General features: G+C 43.6%; 1 protein-coding gene across 2 annotated transcripts in view; it reads right to left on the minus strand.

The window, feature by feature from the left end:
- Positions 1–22,319, minus strand: part of LOC137318715 (dual specificity calcium/calmodulin-dependent 3',5'-cyclic nucleotide phosphodiesterase 1C-like) — a 478,280-nt gene that overhangs the window by 37,545 nt on the left and 418,416 nt on the right. For both annotated transcript variants that reach the window (XM_067981388.1, XM_067981392.1), the window contains one exon: positions 13,459–13,536. In XM_067981388.1, coding sequence (XP_067837489.1) covers positions 13,459–13,536 — 78 coding nt within the window. The remainder of the gene's footprint in view (positions 1–13,458; positions 13,537–22,319) is intronic.

Here is a 22,319-nt window from a genome sequence, read left to right on the forward strand (position 1 = left end):
GAATGAGGAGAGGCAATATAAACTATAAGGCACAATTCTAAAAGGGGTATATGTGCACAAATCGTTGAAGGTGGCAGGGCAGGTTGAGAAAGCAGTTAAAAAAGCATATGGGATCCTGGGCTTTATAAATAGAGGCATAGAGTGCAAAAGTATGCAAGTCATGATAAACCTTTATAAAATACTGGTTCGGCCACAACAAGAGTACTGTGTCCAATTCTGGACACTGTGCTTTAGAAAAGATGTGAAGGCCTTAGACAAGGTGCAGAAGAGATTTACTGGAATGTTTCCAGGGATGAGGGGCTTTAGTTACGTGGATGGACTGGAGAAGCTGGGATTGTTCTCCTTGGAACAGAGAAGGTTGCGACGAAATTTGATACAGGTATTCAAAATCATGAAGGGTCTAGATCGAGAGAAACTGTTCCCATTGGCGGAAGGGTCAAGAACCAGAGGACATAGATTTAAGGTGATTGGCAAAAGAACCAAAGGTAACATGAGGAAAAACTTTTTTACACAGAAAATGGTTAGGATCTGGAATGCACTGCCTGAGGGGGTGGTGGAGGCAGATTCAATCATGGCCTTCAAAAGGGAACTGGATAAGTACTTGAAAGGAAAAAATTTGCAGGGGATAGGGCAGGGGAGTGAGACTAGCTGGATTGCTCTCGCATAGAGTTGGCGCAGACTCGATGGGCTGAATGGCCTTCTTCCATGCTGTAACCTTTCTATGATTCTATGATAATGGAGGTGAATTTGTTAAGGTGGAGTTCAGAGACATGTGTGAAAAGATGAATATAATCGTCATGCATACAGCAGCTGAGGGCCCTTTTAGCAATGGTCTTTGTGAAAGGAATCATGCTGTGATTGATAGCATGGTGCATAAAATTTTGGCTGATTGAACAGAGTGTAAATTGTCAACTGCTCTTGCATGGGCAGTTCATGCAAAGAATTCTCTTCAAATGGTTGCAGGATATAGTCCTTACCAACTAGTCTATGTGCACAATCCCAAATCACCTTCTGTTCTTTGCGATAATCCTCCTGCTCCAGAAGGTACTACTAGTGCCATTTTTTCCTGAGCATTTAAATGCTATGCATGCAGGGAGACAGGTTTTTATCAAGGCTGGGTTATCAGAGAATATTCGTAGATCACTGAGGCATCGTATTAGACCACCTGAGACAGAGTTCAATTCAGGAGATTTAGTACATTATAAACGAGAGGGTCATAGGGAATGGAAAGACCCTGGTAAGGTAATAGGTCGTGATGGTAAGGCAATAATTGTCCAACATGGTAATCAAACTCTTCGGGTTCAATCCTCATGATTAATTGGAATTAATTATAAAATCTCAGACCCTGAGCAGTTGATAGAAGTAAACAAGGTATCTTGTGCCTCAAATGTTCATGATTCTTTTGATGAGGTTCCTGAGGAACAGACTGAGGTAGATCAATGGCTGGACACTGGTAATGTCAGTGGTCAAGAAACACATGACAGAGCTATCACATCCACAAAACAATTACCCAAAGACACGAGTGACATATGTTCCAGAAGGAACCAATGAATGGAGGGATGCAACAATTTTGGGACATGCAGGCAAAGCTACTCATTTGAATGAAAGATATTCATTTAATGTTCAGGATGATATCCAAGGATGAGGACCTGAACTGGCAGAATGGGGTAAAAGATTGGGGAGTACAAAATCGGAGTACAAGTAGTAATAGGGAGTCCAGAAGTGAATCTCCCATCAGAAAACGATCATGGACTAGTGATGAAAGAGGGAGATCTCGCAGTATTAGTCACAACAGACAAAGAAGGGGACGTAGAAGACGTAGCTTGACTAGGTCAGACAATGAAACAAAGACCACAGAACAGTCATGTAACAGAACTAGATACGGAAGTCCTCATGATCGTGAAGTTTTGGTGGCTGCCAATAATCTTGAGGATAAACAAGTGAGAGAGGCAAAACAAAGGGAATTAGATAGTTGGAAAGAATTTGGAGTTTATTCTGAGGTAACAGAAGGGTGAACCAGCTTTGACGCATAGATGGGTTTTTTATTCGTTCATGGGATGTGGGCATCGCTGGCAAGGCCAGCATTTATTGCTCATCCCTAATTGCCGTTGAGAAGGTGGTGGTGAGCTGCCGCCTTGAACCGTTGCATTCCGTGTGGTGAAGGTTCTCCCACAGTGCTGTTAGGTAGGGAGTTCCAGGATTTTGACCCAGTGACGATGAAGGAACGGCGATATATTTCCAAGTCGGGATGGTTTGTGACTTGGAGGGGAACGTGCAGGTGGTGTTGTTCCCATATGCCTGCCGCCCTTGTCCTTAGAGGTGGTAGAAGTCGCGGGTTTGTGAGGTGCTGTCGAAGAAGCCTTGGCGAGTTGCTGCAGTGCCTCCTGTACTGTTCTGAACTGCATTGAAAGTCCTTGCAGATGGGACCTATAAGGCTAAAGCGAGATTGGTAGCTAGGGGTTTTGAAGAGAAACTGGGTGATACAGATGTTCAAGTGGATTCTCCCACTGCTGGAAAGGTAATCTTAAATCTTTTGGCAACATACTCATGGGAGAGTAGATCAATTGACATAAAAGCCACAATTCTGCAGGGCGATACTTTTCAGAGAAGTGTTTCTAAAACTGCCAAAGAGGCAGCAGATATGGAAGGAAAACTATGGAAACTAAACAAATGTGTCTATAGCCTGACTGATGCTTTCACGGTATGGTATTTTTCGGTGAGATCTATTTTGCTGAAAACAGGTTGTATTCAACTAAAATCAGATCCTGCAATGTTTTATTTGTACCATAACGGAAAACTTTCAGGCATCTTCATGATGCACATTGATTTCTTATGGGGTGGTACTGCAGAATTTGAGATTCGTCATTAATAAGATTAGAGTAGAATTTAAAATCGGGAGTCAGGCCTGTGGGACTTTTAAATATATTGGTTTAGATATTAAGCAGAGTGTGTCTGGTATAACTTTAAATCAACAATCCTATTTAGAAAGTGTTACTCCCATCCCAGGTAATCGTACGAGGTCATCACAGAAAGGTGATGTTACATCTAAAGAGACAGCAATTACAAAGCTTGATTGGTCAGTTGAACTGGTTGTGCACTCAGATGCTAGTTTTGATGTGTTGGAGTTAAGTACTTCAATGAAACACCACGTAGTAGAGAATGTTTTAAGGGCAAATAAAACATTACGAAAATTAAACATTGATAAATGTGTACTTAAGTTCCCCACCCTTAGGTGACCCAAAGAAAATGAAGCTAGTTATCATTAGTGATGCTTCATGTGCTAAAGTTCCTGATGGGTATTCTAGTGCAGCTGGTTTCATAGGGGGTGATTTTAAACCCCAAGATCGGATGGGTTGGGGGCGGGTGGGAGTTGAAAATAGTTGTTTTTTTGGGTCGCAACCGCAAAATATTTGGACTTTGCATTCCCAGTGGGAAGCTTGTACTTTTACACGCCGACGTTTAAACCCAGAAATAAAGCCGGGTTGCGATCGCGACCCAAAAACCAGCTATTTTCAACTCCCACCCACCCCCAACCCACTCCTTCTTGGGGTTTAAAAATCACCCCCATACTGTTTCTTATGGGTGAGAATGGGAAATGTTGTCCTTTAGCTTGGGAAGCTAAGAAAATAAAAAGGGTTGTTAAAAGTACTCTGGCTGCTGAAACACGAGCTCTTGACGATGCTGTGGATATGGGATTCTATTTAGCAAATATTTTGAGTGACATCCTGTACAATGGAAGTACTGAAGATTGTCTACATAACATTCTATTGCTCATTGTGGAATAATGTACACTGTATGAAAAATGTGAGTGAGAAGATTATGGATTGACCTTGCTGGCTTGAAACAAATACTGGAGAGAAAGGAAATCTCTAAAATTAATAGGTGGATTCAAGCCATCAGCTGTCGGATTGTTTTACCAAAAGAGGTACATGTACAAAGAAATGATTAGGACTCCTGAGAAGGATTGCCTCACAATGTAATGCTGTGAATAGTATACGGTGTGGAGGTTTTTGATTTTCGAAATTTTTGTTTGTGTTGTGTGTATATATAAAGTTTAATTTTTTTGTATTTAGAGAGGGGAATCTGTTAATTTATATCAATTAGTGTTAATTGTATTCAGGTGGTGCATATCAATTGGAGACTCTCTTGTATCCATTTATAAGAGAGCTTATCTAGGGTGTGGGTTGAATTGATCTCTGTGAATAAAGGCTTGGAAGCAACTGAAGACCAGACTCTAATATTCTATCTTTCAACACCTGGCTATCCAGTTTGTAACAGACTAGGCTTGTACTTCCTTGAGTATAGAATATTGAGGGGTGATATAATTAAGTTGTTTAAGATGATTAAAGGATTTGACAGGGTAGATAGAATCTCTTTCTTCTGATGGGGGCATAAAATTAGAACTACGACATTCAGGGGTGATGTCAGGAAGCATTTTTTCACACAAAGGGGAGTGGATATCTGGAACTCTCTCCCCCAAAAAGCTAAGGCTTGGTCAATTGAAATTTTCAAAACTGAGATTGGTGTATTTTTGTTAGGCAAGACTGAACAGGATGGGGCTTTTTTCTCTAGAAAAGAACAGACTGAGGTAAATCTTCCAAGGCCCAGCACCATTGGCAGGGCCTTAAATGCAGTCTGCAGGTTATCACAGAATAGTGGGTGTGCTGCTCGTGATCTTCCCATGAGGCACCTACTGCAAGCACGGCCATACTCCTGGCATAGGGTCTCAGCAAATGTGACCATTTGGATAAGAATAATGTTCTGGATTTCTTCATCGTGGGTGATATTGATGCTTTTGAAAAGGTTCAGAGGAATGCCACAAAGATTGATTCCCAGTTTAAAACATCTTAGCTAGCCAGATAGAACCAACTTTTTCAACCTATGTACTTTAAAGAAGCATAGACTTAGAGGTGATCTGATTGAGGTCTATAAAACAATGAAGGGATGGGATTGTAAACATACTGATAAATTATTTCAATTTGTTAAGTTGGGGAGGGTCAGGCATCCTGCTTATAAGTTATACAAGGTTGGAAGTCAGGCAATTGTATTTTTTTCCCCAGAGAATAGTAAACATAGAAACACAGAAAACAGGAGCAAGAGTAGGCCATTCGGCCCTTCGGGCCTGCTCCGCCATTCAAAATGATCATTGTAAACAATTTTACAACACCAAGTTATAATCCAGCAATTTTATTTTAAATTCACAAGCTTTCGGAGATTTTCTCCTTCCTCAGGCAAATGTTTCAAGAGCTCCTTGAAGCCTACGCATTTATACATATTGAACAATACATGGTGTTTACAGACTGCCCCTGCAACTGCCCGTTGCCAAGGCAATCACCGTGTTCAGACAGAGAGGTGTCACCTGCAGAACCCCCGAATACACATTCAACAAAAAAACAAACAGGGAAAAAAAACAGAGAAAAAAAAACAGAGAGAGGCAGAAACATCCGGAAGGCAGAGAGAGCCAGTAAATGACCCATTATATTAAAAACAGATAACATTTGTTCGCTGGTGGGGTAACGTGTAGCGTGACATGAACCCAAGATCCCGGTTGAGGCCGTCCTCATGGGTGCGGAACTTGGCTATCAATTTCTGCTCGACGATTTTGCGTTGTCGTGTGTCTCGAAGGCCGCCTTGGAGTACGCTTACCCGAAGGTCTGAACACGGTGATTGCCTTGGCAACGGGCAGTTGCAGGGGCAGTCTGTAAACACCATGTATTGTTCAATATGTATAAATGCGTAGGCTTCAAGGAGCTCTTGAAACATTTGCCTGAGGAAGGAGAAAATCTCCGAAAGCTTGTGAATTTAAAATAAAATTGCTGGACTATAACTTGGTGTTGTAAAATTGTTTACAATTGTCAACCCCAGTCCATCACCGGCATCTCCACATCATGACTACCATCGACACCACAAACTGCCGGCTCACAGTGGAAAGGATATCCAAGAAGATCGCGCATTTAGACACAGACATCAAGTTTTTACAGAGCTGCAAGAAAGCAGACAAGATCCCGAAAGGACTCCAGATCACGAACCCACTCAAGTCCACATACAACTCGGATTACGCTGAGAGACTCTGCCGCCGTACCTCTCGCACACTCCGCAACCATCTCATACACCAACTCTACAGCAGACGCCACAACCTCGAAACCAAGATAGAGTCCATACTCTCAACCTGTACTCAGGACACAGCAGACCAGCTACGTTATACCGCCAAACAGACGAGGCAACGGAACTACGCTGCCTACATGAAAACCAAGAGCAGGAAGCTTGAGAAACTCGGCATCACCACCAGCAACGACCAAGCTTCCCCTGGTACCACGGTTGCAACCACAGGGAAGTCTATTGTCAATTTATCCGACCACACCCTTCAACCAGACGAAATCGAAGTTCTCAGCCGAGGGCTCAATTTCTGCCCCACTACCAAAATGGACCCCACTAGTCTCGCGGCGGACACAGAGGAATTCATCAGGAGAATGAGGCTCCGGGAATTCTACCACAAACCCCAAGATTTCAGCAGCGAACCCAATGAGACAATCGACGATCCGGAACAGCAGACAGAGGGATCCGCGGTACAGCAACCGAAGAGGAAAGAGTCAAACTGGACTCCTCCGGAGGGTCGCTGCCCTCAGCTGGACATGTATGCTCAAGCTGTCAGGAAATGCGTCAATGCCAGATTCATCAGCCGCACTCAGAAGACAGTCCAGAATGTCACCCGAGCACAACGCAACGCCATCAACGCTCTCAAGACCAACCGCAACATCGTCATCAAACCAGCGGACAAAGGAGGAGCCATAGTCATACAGAACAGAACAGACTATTGCAAAGAAGCATACCGACAACTGGACAACCAGGAACACTACAGACGGTTACCCGCAGATCCGACCAAAGAACACACCCACCAGCTCAACAAACTGATCAAGACCTTCGATCCAGACCTTCAAAGCATCCTACGCATTCTCATCCCACGTAATCCCCGCGTGGGAGACTTCTACTGCCTCCCAAAGATACACAAAGCCAACACACCCGGACGTCCCATCGTATCAGGCAACGGAACCCTGTGTGAGAACCTCTCTGGATACATCGAGGGCATCCTGAAACCCATCGTACAGGGAACCCCCAGCTTCTGTCGTGACACTACAGACTTCCTACAAAAACTCAGTACCCACGGACCAGTTGAACCAGGAACACTTCTCACCACGATGGACGTCTCGGCACTATACACCAGTATCCCCCACGATGACGGCATCGCTGCGACAGCATCAATACTCAACACCAACAACAGCCAATCTCCGGAAGCCATCCTACAACTCATCCGCTTCATCCTGGATCACAATGTCTTCACCTTCGATAACCAGTTCTTTACCCAAACACACGGAACAGCCATGGGGACCAAATTCGCACCCCAATACGCCAACATTTTCATGCATAAGTTCGAGCAGGACTTCTTCACTGCACAAGACCTCCAACCAACACTATACACCAGATACATCGACGACATTTTCTTTCTATGGACCCACGGCAAGGAATCACTAAAGAGACTACACGATAACATCAACAAGTTCCATCCCACCATCAAGCTCACCATGGACTACTCCTCAGAATCAATTTCTTTCTTGGACACACGAATCTCCATCAAAGACGGGCACCTCAGCACCTCACTCTACCGCAAGCCCACGGACAACCTCACGATGCTCCACTTTTCCAGCTTCCACCCTAACCACGTCAAAGAGGCCATCCCCTATGGACAGGCCCTGCGAATACACAGGGTCTGCTCAGACGAGGAGGAACGCGATGGACACCTACAGACGCTGAAAGACGCCCTAGTAAGAACGGGATATGACGCTCGACTCATCGATCGACAGTTCCGACGGGCCACAGCAAAAAATCGCATAGACCTCCTCAGGAGACCAACACGGGACGCAACCAACAGAGTACCCTTTGTCGTCCAGTACTTCCCCGGAGCGGAGAAACTACGCCATGTTCTCCGCAGCCTTCAACATGTCATCAATGAGGACAAACACCTCGCTATGGCCATCCCCACACCTCCACTACTCGCCTTTAAACAGCCACCCAACCTCAAACAGACCATCGTTCGCAGCAAACTACCTAGCTTTCAAGAGAACAGCGTCCACGACGCCACACAACCCTGCCACGGTAACCTCTGCAAGACATGCCAGATCATTGACACAGATACCACCATCACACGAGATGACACCACCCACCAGGTGCATGGTTCATACTCCTGTGACTCGGCCAACGTTGTCTACCTCATACGTTGCAGGAAAGGATGCCCCAGAGCATGGTACATTGGCGAGACCATGCAGACGCTGCGACAACGGATGAACGGACACCGCGCAACAATCGCCAAACAGGAGGGTTCCCTCCCAGTCGGGGAACACTTCAGCAGTCATGGACATTCATCCACCGACCTTCGGGTAAGCGTACTCCAAGGCGGCCTTCGAGACACACGACAACGCAAAATCGTCGAGCAGAAATTGATAGCCAAGTTCCGCACCCATGAGGACGGCCTCAACCGGGATCTTGGGTTCATGTCACGCTACACGTTACCCCACCAGCGAACAAATGTTATCTGTTTTTAATATAATGGGTCATTTGCTGGCTCTCTCTGCCTTCCGGATGTTTCTGCCTCTCTCTGTGTTTTTTTTTCTCTGTTTTTTTTCCCTGTTTGTTTTTTTGTTGAATGTGTATTCGGGGGTTCTGCAGGTGACACCTCTCTGTCTGAACACGGTGATTGCCTTGGCAACGGGCAGTTGCAGGGGCAGTCTGTAAACACCATGTATTGTTCAATATGTATAAATGCGTAGGCTTCAAGGAGCTCTTGAAACATTTGCCTGAGGAAGGAGAAAATCTCCGAAAGCTTGTGAATTTAAAATAAAATTGCTGGACTATAACTTGGTGTTGTAAAATTGTTTACAATTGTCAACCCCAGTCCATCACCGGCATCTCCACATCAAAATGATCATGGCTGATCTTCTAACTCAGTACACAGTTCCCACTTTTTCCCCATATCCCTTGATCCCTTTAGCATTAAGAAATATATCTATCTCCTTCTTGAAAACATCTAATGACTTGGCCTCCACTGCCTTCTGTGATAGAGAATTCCACAGGTTCACCACCCTCTGAGTGAAGAAATTTCTCCTCATCTCTGTTCTAAATGGCATACCCCGTATCCTGAGACTGTGACCCCTGGTTCTGGACTCCCCAGCCATCAGGAACATCCTCCCTGCATCTAGTCTGTCTCGTCCTGTTAGAATTTTATATGTTTCAATGAGATCACCTCTCATTCTTCTAAACTCCAGTGAATATAGGCCTAGTCGACCCAATCTCTCCTCATACGTCAGTCCTGCCATCCCAGGAGTCAGTCTGGTAAACCTTTGTTGCACTCCATCCATGGCAAGGACATCCTTCCTCAGATAAGGAGACCAAAACTGCACACAATACTCCAGATGTGGTCTCACCAAGGCCCTGTATAACTGCAGTAAGACATCCCTGCTCCTGTACTCAAATCCTCTTGCAATGAACGCCAACATACCATTCGCCTTTCTAACTGCTTGCTGCACCTGAATGCTCGCTTTCAGCGAATGGTGTACAAGGACACCCAGGTCTCGTTGTACCTCCCCTTTTCCCAATCTATCACCGTTCAGATAATAATCTGCCTTTCTGTTTTTACAAGCAAAGTGGATAACCTCACATTTATCCATGTTAAACTGCATCTGCCATGTTCTTGCTCACTCACTCTATTGTCTAAATCACATTGGTGGCTCTTTGCATCCTCCTCACAGCTCACATTTCACCCCAGCTTTGTGTTGTCTGCAAACTTGGAAATGTTACATTCTGTTCCCTCATCCAAATCATTGATATATATTGTGAATAGCTGGGGCCCAAGCACCGATCCCTGCGGTACCCCACTAGTCACTGCCTGCCACCCGGAAAAAGACCTGTTTATTCCTACTCTCTGTTTCCTGTCTGTCAACTAATTCTCAATCCATGCCAGCATATTCCCCGCAATCCCATGTGCTTTAATTTTGCACACTAACCTCTTGTTTGGAACCTTATCAAAAGCCTTCTGAAAATCCAAATACACCACATCCACTGGTTGTCCCCTATCTATTCTACTAGTTACATCCTCAAAAATCTCCAGTAGATTTGTTAAGCATGATTTCCCTTTCATAAACCCATGCTGACTTTGTCCAATCCCATTAATGCCTTCCACGTTAATGCCCTTCCATAGGTTTCATTGAAGAGGCTACCGGCTTGTGTGGTGGGTGCTGATTCACTGTATACCTTCAAGAAGGAGCTGGACCAGTTCCTGGCTGAGGCAGAGATCGCATCACATAAGAGGTAGATGTCAAATAATATAAGTTATGGTCAATGTGATCTCCTGGACTAGTTTCAATTATCTAGAGGGATCGGAGAGGAACATTCCAGATTTAAACCCCTATAATTGGCAGCGGGTTTTTGATCTGTTCTTTTTTTGTTTCTCCCAGGAGACGACATAGCACCTAGGGGGTAGGGTGTCTCTTTACCTAATGTACAAGGCATCACAACTGTATGGGATAGGCTAGATGGACCCGCTGATCTTTTCCAGTCTGATGTTTTCATATGTTTGCTACTTAGATGGGTACATTTTCAGCTAGCTGAAAAAGTAAGATGGTGGCCGGAACCAAAATGAATCCAGCACTTTTACTGGTACTTGGCAGTTTGGAATTGTTAACTTCAAAGAAAAATCGAGTGATTGCTCAGTTTTCTGCTGCTTACTTGTTTCTCATTTTATTTACTGACTAAATAGAACTGCTTTTGATTCATTTATGTTTAGTGAATTGGATATTTGATGTGCAATTTAATAGGCAAATCCTCATTTCAACAAATACCTACGATTGTGTGACATGGAAGTGTGACAGAGGTGTGACAGCATGATGTGTGACATCTTCAGGTGTGACACCTTTGAAAGGCAGGCCGTGATGGATGTGTGCTATACCTAAATCTTTCAATTAAATAGGATTTCAATATGATAACGGGTTATTCATAAGGACCTGCTGAATGGGGCCTTCAGTGGTCTAGCTGGTCAATGCACTGCATGGTACTCTACCGGTACAAACCAGTGGGGTGAAACCATGCTGTGTGATAGCGTACAAACATTTTAACGTATTTGTATAAAATTCCTCTCTGGTATTTTAATGAAGGCGCTATCCTGTTTCTTATAAGTGAGTTAAAACCTTTGTTAAAATAATGAGAAGAGGAATTTAATACAAACGTATTACTATTACCCAATCGCACAGCATGATTTCACTTTACAGGAGGATCCCAGGTTTGATCTCCAGTCTATGCTGTTAGCTGGATTCAGCCAGGACAGTTGTTATATTTGGATCCTTTTGTGGGCTTTGAGTCCTAACGTGATCATGCTTACCAGAAATAGAATGAAATAAGCCACCCAAGGGTCAGGTAAGAGCCTGGGCTCAGCCACATGCACTCTCATGAATTCATTGCATACAGTAAGATTTTACGTTTTGCAGTTGAGGATTTTCTGTGAGGCACCAGAGAAAAAAGTACCGCTTGTACTACAGATCCAAACTTACCCTCACAAATCATTTCTCCCATATGCAAATATCAGTCAAATCTACTTTGCATGCTGCAGCTGCCATTCTCTTAGGGATCAATGGGAACAGCACACTCTAATCCTCTCTATAGAAGAAACACTCATCCTCAATCAGCGTCTCCTCTGGGATATTTTGAAAGACACTGGTCCTATGTAAACCTGGTTGCCAGATCCCTTCTGCTGGAGGGTATATCAAAGTACTGATGAATTATGTAATTGCTCGATGATTATCCTCTCAGCCTCAAAAATTAGATATCAACAATTCTTCAATAAACATCATTGATGTTGTCATATATAATCTGACAGCAAAAGCATGAATGTTTAAAATGCAAATAGACTGATCATGAACCTTAAGAGCCATTGATATAAAGCACTTGTTTAATCCCAATAGGTTTAACATGAAGTATTACCATTTATTTTCATTGCCAAGTGCAGTGATGTATCCAAACTCTGTACCTTCAACTTAATCACTAGTACAGAATTAACCGACAAGTCTTGTGCTCAGAGATTAAAGGGCTGATTTTAACTCTGCCTGTCCGGTGGGCAGTTAAAATGGCCACAGTGACTTTCCCGCTGCCTTCCCATGGGTTGGAATTTTAACCTGCTTTTTTGAACAGCTAAGCGGGACACCTGCTGGAAGGCAGTGGGGTCCTGCTTTAAATATTTAGATGTAGCTCCGATGTCATCGAGGCTCGACTGCAATTTTAACCCAAGGTCTGTACAGGAGGTGGATGTAGGGCTCGAAGAGGCTCAGAAAAGATTGTAAATTTAATTATTTTTTGTTTCCTTGTGGGCCTCTCCTGCCCCGGGCTTTCCTACCCCTCCCTCGACCACGATGCCCTCCTGAAGCCCCTCCTAACCACTTAGCTGACTGCTGGGAACTGTTCGGTCGGGTCTGCGGCAGCCTCCTGCTGCTCAAAATCCCGCTCCCCCCAGGAAGCTGGCACTACCCACTGGGTTTGGGCGTGAGACTGACGTGGGCCATGCAGATGAGTTTAAAATCTCTTGGGCCTCACTCTGTAGAGGGCTAGATGGTTTTCTGTCCACCTCAGCCCCCGCCTGAACGACCCCTGCTGGGAGTTCAAATCTGGGCACGATTCAACAACTGTGTGGGACATTAACTTCCTGAATAGCTGATAGCTGTACCAAAATGACCCAGTTATTTAAATAATCTGTTCATTTCACTGAACATTTTCAATGTATAATTATAGGTAAGGATATTACAAATTTCAGTTAATGGCACATAATTGTAGTCTTTCAAGTTTGCATCTTTTATGTTACAAAAATGTTAAAAATGCCAAAAAAACAATAATAATCAATTGAAACATTACTTTTTTAATGGTTTGCAATTAATCAAAGACAGCTATTTGTAATTGTTGCACTTTTACTCTGATGCCTATTTCACAGTAAAAACACTATGGAAGTAAGTAATAACAATAACTATTTGCATTTATATATATATATATATTTATATTTTTATAGGAAAACTCGCCAAGGTGCTTCACAAAGGCATGAGGAGAAAAAAAGGATGGCATTGCAAAGGCAGGTATTGGGAGGGTGACCAAAGGTTTGCTCAAAGAGGTGGGTTTTAAGGAGGGTCTTCAGAGAGGTCGGGTGGTTTAGGGCGGGAACTCCAGAGTGCAGAAGAGGTGAGCCATTGTGGATAATGGGGTGACCTTAAGGAGATGTTTTTCAGCCAACAGGGTCAACAGTGCAAACGAGGGCTGAAAGCAGTTGGCAGGACAGACAATACATGATATTAATATTCAAAATGTATTTCTGGAGTTACATATGTTGTTACAATAGAATATAACTCTAGAATAAGTGCAAAACCACACACCTACCTTTTGTTTTCATTTGGTCCCTTCCCTCACTGCGGTCCTTGTGTTGTTCAGACTCAGCATTGTCATTCCTCACCTCCCCTAGAATTAAACATGGAAATTCAGCAAAACATGGAGAGAATTATAGGCATAAATATAAAATGTAGAAACTCTAGAGTGTATTAGTATTAAAATATAGTGCAAAACAGATTAATGAATCTTCAAATTGATTGGTCCCAGATCCTATCCACAGGCTGTTTCTGATGCTCACTGCCGCCTTTACTCTGAAGGTTGTTGATACAATCATTTATAGCTTTCATCTACTAGAACTAGAACTGATCTTCAAAACAGCTATGTAAACACCTGAGGTAAAGGAAAAGATGAGAAGCCCGCTCCACCTTAAGAGCATCCCTTGCTCCCATTCCAAATGGGCACCTAAGGACAAAAACAGCAAACCAAGGCAGATCTCGCAGAATTGTGCAAGATGCTCATTTAAATTTTTGGCATTAAATCTGAGACCTTACTAAGGATAAAGTACAAATGGGCTCAAGTACTCTAGCACACAGATGCAACAGGCTGACATACTGCAGCCCCATAGGAAATGGGTGCAGGGCTTGGGCTCCCAATTCTGCGAGGCCCTTGTGTCCATATATAGCACCTTGAATTGTCCCCACTAATCATTTGTCATGTGTATTCCGAGCATCTGAGAATTTAAATAGAAAGGATGCTGCACACTAAAGATCAGGCTGTAAATTACAAATGTGATAAAGTTACACGGTAAATTGCTAAGACGGCTGAAACGAAAAGCAGGAGTAGCCTTCATGGTAATTAGTACTGAACTACATCTTGGTTTTATTGATAGACAGTGCCCTAGATTTCAACCCTCCTCGTTCAGCGAGAATGGTGTGTGGGAAGAGTTAAGATCAGGCCGAGCCCAAAGCCTGAGGCTGCACCATTCCTGCCTGGCGACATCGTATCTTCACCAACTTTGAAGTTGGCCGAGGCTCCCATTGCAGGCATGAGGGCCTAATTTAAATTCAAAAGTCACTGGCCGATGACATCATCGGAGCACAACATGATTTTCAACACGAGCCAGGGGAGGCCCATCCGAAGTCAAACACGCCCTAGAAACCTGGTGAGAACACCAACTGGCCAGAAGAGACCAAGGTAAGTTTTCAAAAATTACACTGCTGTGAAATCCTTGTGGACCAGTGGGAGCAGGAGTGCTCTCCCACCCTGCCTCCCCACCGCAGGAACCCTTGGACCTCCCCGGCCCCGGCCTTGCGGAGCAGCACCTTCAACTGCTACAGAAACAACCTGAAGGGGCTAAACTTAACATAATGGAGAGCCCGCCATGCTGGAAGCATATATTGGATACTTGAGCGCTTGCTTCACAAAGCCAAACCATTTGGTCAGAACACTACGCACCACACCTGCCTGCATTTCTGATGGATACTCCTGCCGGACGAGAGTCACCACGTGAGGTCAAAAAATGAGCCATAGTAGGTGCTCCTGGTAAGTGATGCTCAGCACCGGGTGCACTGCTTTGTAAAATCTACCCCATATCTCCAACTATCTTAGAGCGACACTTGGTCACAGATGTCCAAACATAAATTTGGTGTGCAACCATGAGGCTTCATTATCTTTAAGTTAGGAACATACATTCCAGTTACCTAGATCTTTCTAGAACAAGTCTTCAGATATCCTGATATCCTGATTTAAAAGGGTAAATACAATTTTAATAAAATTTAAATGTTGCACACCATTCAACAAAATTGGCATCAGTGAGTACTTTTTTATTCGTTCTTGGGATGCGGGTGATACTGACAACGCAATTTTTGTTGCCCATCCCAAAATACCCTGAGGGAATTAAAAGTCAACCATGAAATATGGGACTGAATTCACATAAGTCAGATTGGGTAGGCTCTCTGAAGGATATTAGTGAACCAGTTAGGTTTTTACAATAATTTGGCAATTTTCATTGTTATTGTCTGGTGCTAGCCCACAAATTACCAGATTTATTGAATTCAATTTCACGACTTACCATGGTGGGATTTGAATTCATGACATCTGGGTTATTAGTCCAGTATCATAACAGATTTGGGGTGGTTGGCAGAAGAACCAGAGGTGACATGAGGAAAAACATCTTTACGCAGCGAGTTGTAACGATCTAGAATGCACTGCCTGAACGGTTGGTGGAAGCAGATTCAATAATAACTTTCAAAAGAGAATTGGATGAATACTTGAAGTGGAAAAATTTGCAGGGCAATGGGGAAAGAGCAGGGGAGTGGCACTAATTGGATAGCTCTTTCAAAGAGCCGGCACAGGCATGATGGGTCAAATGGCCTCCTTCTCTACTGTGTAATTCTATGATTCTAGGATAACCTAACCACGAGGATATCATACTGTACAAATAAAGAAGTCAGGATACCTATCACACGGGTTAGAACACTCCATAAACTGCAAGTACTAAACACAGAGCTGTGTCACAATATGCTGGTTTACTGGATCTAGGAAAAAATCTTGGATGCAGAAATGATGAAAAACAAATGTTTAATGAAGAAAGGTAAGCAACATTGCAATTGTTACACAGTTAAAAATAAACTGATAGCTGACATCACTGCTAAATTATCGTATATGTCAAATTAATAAAGCTCGGTTGTAGTCTTGCCTCTGAGTCAGCAGATTGCGGGTTCAAGCCCCACTGCAGGACTTCAGATGAGACGTTAAACCAAGACCCCACCAGCCTGTTTAGGTTGATGTAAAAGAATCCATGGCCTTATTCGGAGAATAGCAGGGACTTCACTTAGTATCCATACATAGAATTACATATGTAGACTGTACAGCACAGAAACAGGCCATTCGACCCAACTGATCTATCCTGATGTTTATACTCCTAGTCTCCTCCAACTCGAATTATCTCTTCCCACCCTGTCTCCATCTCCCTCTATTCCCTTCTCCCTCAGGTATGTATCTAGCTTCCCCTTAAATATGTCAATGCTATATGCTTCACCCACTCCATGTGGCAGAGAGTTACACATTCTCACCACTCTTTGTAAAGAACTTCCTCCTAAATTCTTTACTTGATCCACCAATGGCCATCTTACATTTACACTCCCTTGTTCTGGTCTCATCCACAGGTAGAAACAGTTTCTCCCTAACCACCCCATTGAATCCTTCTTAACGTGAAAGACCTCTATCAGGTCTCCTTTTAGCCTTTTTTCTAAAGAAAAGAACCCTAGCCTATTCAATCTTTCCTGATAGTTGAATCCTCTTAATTCTGGTACATCCTTGTAGATCTTTTCTGTGCTTTCTCCAGTGCTTTTTGTAGTATGGAGACCAGAACCAAACCAACCTAACCAAACCTAACCAACATCACCAAAAACAGATTCTCTGGTCATTCATCTCATTTATTGTTTGCGGAATCTTGCTGTTTGCTGCCTAGTTTGGCTATATGACAGTGACTACACTTCAAAAGCATTACATTGGATGTGAAGCACTGGGGTGTCCTGAGGATGTGATGCAAGTTCTTTCTATCTTTACTATATGAATCATCATTCTAAACATTCTAATGAGTAAGGATTCTCCACAGTCTCAGAGTAAAATGAGACATCAGTTTCAATGACACTCAATACTGTTTCACCAGATTGAACATGACAGTGCTGCAAGAAACTCTGACTGTAATACCTCTGAACTGCATGCAGGGTAGTGGGCCATTAGAGGCTGAAAATGAGCCAAACTGCTCATATCACTCTGTCCAGTTAGTTGCACATTCTGCTGCAAGAATCTTTTGTCGTTATGCAACTTCGCGTACAACAGGCTGCTCAGCATTTTCGCCCTGAGCCCATCGTCTGCAGTTTTTCAGTCTATGTGGATTGAGGGAGGAGAATACCTGTGGCCAGTGCGCCCTTAGTGTATTTTAGGTGAATCTTTGGATGCTCTTTGCGGAACAGGCTTGAGGGGCTGAATGGCCTACTCCTGTGCCTATGTTCCTATCTCAGCTTTTTGTCTAGTGATACTGTGAGGATTCTTGAATGTGGGTTACAGCTGCCCTGCACCTCTGCCCTGTTGTGTTACAGGCCATGGATGCTGTAACTCCAATGCTGACATCCCCTTTCCTTCCTCTCAACCTTGGAATTTGTGTTGCTTCTCCTGATACTCAGTTCAATAGCCTTATATAGATGCATCATCTGAGAAAACAGGAAGATGTAGATTGTGACTTATTATTTTACAATATGTATCATCTTAGAAAGTTTTATTAAAGAGCACTACGCAAGACTTTGAAGTCTACTTGATTTGAAAACTTTCAGGTATGCAGGTACAATTAGGAAGTGAGCATCATATGCACATTGTAGTACACCACATTAAGTAATATTGACACTGATAACAAGATTGTGTACATTACAAATATGGGCACAGGTTGCAAGGCAAGGTTTTTAACGACTGAATCAGATGGACTGGCCTGGACACCCCATTCTCCGAACTGCACGCCCATCAGTGAGGCTCTGTGCAGGAGCAATGCTTTTCAAAATTTACCCTTATGTTGGTAGAGTGAATGACAAGAATTAGGGCTGAAAGATTTTCACACATTGCAGGTCCGCGACATTGGGTGAGGGGAACCCATGAAATTCAACAATACCTCCTAGAGTCAATGTAGAACACTATAAAATGCACTGATGAATTTCACTGGGTCCTGACTTTAAAGGTTCCACGTAACAAATGTTGCTTGTGAAAAGTATACAGCCCGAGATGTGAATTTATGAGATAAGACAATTTACCAGAATCCAAGCAGTCAGTCGAATTGCACTCTTTTCAGTGGATATCAATCTTTCTTCTACTGGCACTTCTGTACCTGTAACTTTTCTTTTCAGATATTTATTAAATCTACTGCTCTGTAATGCTGATGTCCTGAAAAATACAGCATGTAAAGGCTGATTTCCCCTTTGGGCCTCCGGCGAGGAATGGCGTTTGCAGGAAGCACTGGTCAGGAAATCAGCAACCAGGATACCTTGCTTTTGTATCTATTTAAATGAATGATGCTACGGGTCTTCAGCTCTCTGCCATTCTGTTGTGATGCCTGTTATTGACAGTTGCTGGCCAACATCCTCCAGCAGCTCTTAGCTCAACCCCAATAGTTGTCTTCAGCTCTGCTCTATATATAGTTGAATCCCCCACTCCCACTACACAGCTCAACCTGCCATTACAGCCACCAGCTTATGCACCATAAGAACATAAGAAATAGGAGCAGGAGTAGGCCATCCGCCCCCTGAGCCTGCTCAACCATTCAATAAGATCATGGCTGATCTTCTACCTCAACACCATTTTCCTGCACTAACCCCATATCCCTTGATGCCTTTAATATCTAGAATCTATTGATCTCTGTTTTGAATGTACTCAATGACTAAGCCACCACAGCCCTCTGGGGTAAAGAATTCCAAAGATTCACCACCCTCTGAGTTTTTTAAAAATTCGTTCACGGGATGTGGGCGTCGCTGGCAAGGCCGGCATTTATTGCCCATCCCTAATTGCCCTCGAGAAGATGGTGGTGAGCCGCCTTCTTGAACCGCTGCAGTCCGTGTGGTGACGGTTCTCCCACAGTGCTGTTAGGAAGGGAGTTCCAGGATTTTGACCCAGCGACAATGAAGGAACGGCGATATATTTCCAAGTCGGGATGGTGTGTGACTTGGAGGGGAACGTGCAGGTGGTGTTGTTCCCATGTGCCTGCTGCCCTTGTCCTTCTAGGTGGTAGAGGTCGCGGGTTTGGGAGGTGCTGTCGAAGAAGCCTTGGCGAGTTGCTGCAGTGCATCCTGTGGATGGTGCACACTGCAGCCACAGTGTGCCGATGGTGAAGGGAGTGAATGTTTAGGGTGGTGGATGGGGTGCCAATCAAGCGGGCTGCTTTATCTTGGATGGTGTCGAGCTTCTTGAGTGTTGTTGGAGCTGCACTCATCCAGGCAAGTGGAGAGTATTCCATCACACTCCTGACTTGTGCCTTGTAGATGGTGGAAAGGCTTTGGGGAGTCAGGAGGTGAGTCACTCGCCGCAGAATACCCAGCCTCTGACCTGCTCTCGTAGCCACGGTATTTATATGGCTGGTCCAGTTAAGTTTCTGGTCAATGGTGACCCCCAGGATGTTGATGGTGGGGGATTCGGCGATGGTAATGCCGTTGAATGTCAAGGGGAGGTGGTTAGACTCTCTCTTGTTGGAGATGGTCATTGCCTGGCACTTATCTGGCGCGAATGTTACTTGCCACTGATGAGCCCAAGCCTGGAGTGAAGAAATCTCTCCTCATCTCAGTCCGAAATGGCCTACCCCTTATTCTGAGACTGTGGCTCCTGGTTCTAGACTCCCCAGCCAGGGGAAACATCCTCCCTGCATCTACCCTGTTGAGCCCTGTAAGAATTTTATATGTTTCAATGAGATCACCTCTCATTCTTCTAAACTCTAGAGAATAGAGGCCTAGTCTACTCAATCTCTCCTCATACGACAATCCTTCCATCCCATGAATCAGTCTGGTGAACCTTTGTTGCACTCCCATTACGGCGAGTATATCCTTTCTTAGGTAAGAAGACCAAAATTGTACACAATACTCCAGGTGCGGTCTCACCAAGGCCCTATATAATTGCAGTAAGACATCTTTAATCCTGTACTCAAATCCTCTTGTAATAAAGGCCAACATACCATTTGCCTTCCTAATTGCTTGCTGCACCTGCATGTTAGCTTTCAGTAACTCATGTACAAGGATACCCAGGTCCCTTTGAACATCAACATTTCCCAATCTCTCACCATTCAAAAAACACTCTGCATTTCTGTTTTTCCTACTAAAGTGGATAACTTCACATTTTTCTACATTATATTCCATCTGCCATGTGCTTGCCCACTCATTTAGCCTGTCTATATCCCCATTACATCCTCCTCACAACTCACACTCTCACCTCGTTATGTGTCACCAGCAAACTTGGAACCCCTCATCCAAATCATTGATATAGATTGTGAATAGCTGGGGCCCAAGCACCGATCCCTGCGGTAACCTACTAGTCACAGTCTGCCAACTTGAAAAAGACCCGTTTATTCCCACTCTCTACTTTCTGTCTGTTAACCAATTCTTAATCCATGCCAGTATACTACCCCCAATTCCATGTGCTCTAACTTTGTTCACCAACCTCTTGTGTGGGACCTTATCGAAAGCCTTCTGAAAATCCAAATACACCACATCCACTGGTTCCCTCTTATCTATTCTACTAGTGACATCCTCAAAGAACTCCGATAGGTTTGTCAAACATGATTTTCCCTTTCATAAATCATGTTGACTCTGCCAAATCCTTTTATTATTTTCTAAGTGTCCTGTTATCAAATCGTTTGTATCAGATTCTAACATTTTCCCTACTACTGATGTCAGGCTCGTTCCCTGTTTTCTCTCTCCCTCCTTTCTTAAATAGTGGGGTTACATTTGCTACTCTCCAATCTGCAGGAACCATTCCAGAATCTATAGAATTTTGGAAGATGACAACCAATGCATCCACTATCTCTATAGCCACCTCTTTCAAAACCCTGGGATTTATCGATTTTCAGTCCCATTAATTTATCTAGTACTATTTTTTTTACTAATACTAATTTCTTTCAGTTCCTCATTCTCACCAGACCCTTGGTTCTCTAGTATTTCTGGGAGGTTTTTTAAGTATTTGTTTTATTTCTCTGCCATTTCCTTATTCCCCATTATAAATTCTCCCATCTCTGTCTGTAAGGGACCCACATTTCCCTTCACCAGTCTTTTCCATTTTACATACCTATAGAAGCTTTTACAGTCCATTTTTATGTTTCTCGCTAGTTTATTCTCAATCTATTTTCCCTTTCTTTATCAATTTCTTGGTCCTCCTTTGCTGAATTCTAAAATGCTCCCAATCCTCAGGCTTACTGCTTTTTCTGACAACTTTAGATGCCTCTTCCTTTGATTTAATACTATCTTTAATTTCTCGTTAGCCACGGTTGGACCACTTTTCCTGTTGGATTTTTGTGCCTTAAAGGAATATATATTTGTTGCAAATCATGTATTAATTCTTTAAATGCTAGCCATTGCCTGTCCACCGTCATACCTTTTAATGTAGTTCCCCAATCAATCACAGCCAACTTGCGCCTCATACCTGCGTAGTTTCCTTTGTTTTGATGTAAGACCCTAGTTTCGATTGAACTACATAACTTTCAAACTTAATGAAGAATTCTATCATATTATGGTCACTCTTCCCTAAGGGACCCTTGGCGCCCTCATCGATATCCCTCAATGACAGCCCAAAAACCGAAACAAATGAAGTTATGCATTTGTTGTGCCATGTCCGTGTAGGTCTGCAATGTTGGGTGAGGGGAGCCCACAGGAGACCCAGAGTGGCAGATTTAAACAGAGCATGAGAGCAGCAGCAGAGTCTATCAGGAGACCCAGAGCGAAGATTTAAACAGAGTGCAAGAGTAGCAGCAGCAGAACCTGTCGGGAGACCCAGACCCTAACCCAGAAGAGAAACTCAAAAAGTGACATCATAGCGAGCTCACAGTGAGGCACGGCGAAGCCGAGGAATTAGAGCTTATTGCTTATTAAGTATCATGAGCATAATATCCTTCAGTGTAAGTATTTAGTTTATTGGTAAGTGTTTTTAGTGGATATTGTGTTTAGTGGTTATTGTTTTTTAGTGGTTGGTTAGTTTTTTTTTAGTGGTTAGTGTTTTAGTGTCAGATAAACAGTAAAGTGTCTCAAAACTAAACAAAGAGTTTAAATAACTGTTGGCTAACATGGCAGGACGGCTGGGGCCCGTCCTGTGCCATGTGGGAACTCCAGAACACTTTGTGTGTCCTGGAAAACCACATGCGCAGGAAGTACCGCCAACTGCTCGAGATT

The sequence above is a fragment of the Heptranchias perlo genome, chromosome 3, assembly GCF_035084215.1.
Source record: "Heptranchias perlo isolate sHepPer1 chromosome 3, sHepPer1.hap1, whole genome shotgun sequence".
Lineage (NCBI taxonomy): Eukaryota > Metazoa > Chordata > Chondrichthyes > Hexanchiformes > Hexanchidae > Heptranchias > Heptranchias perlo.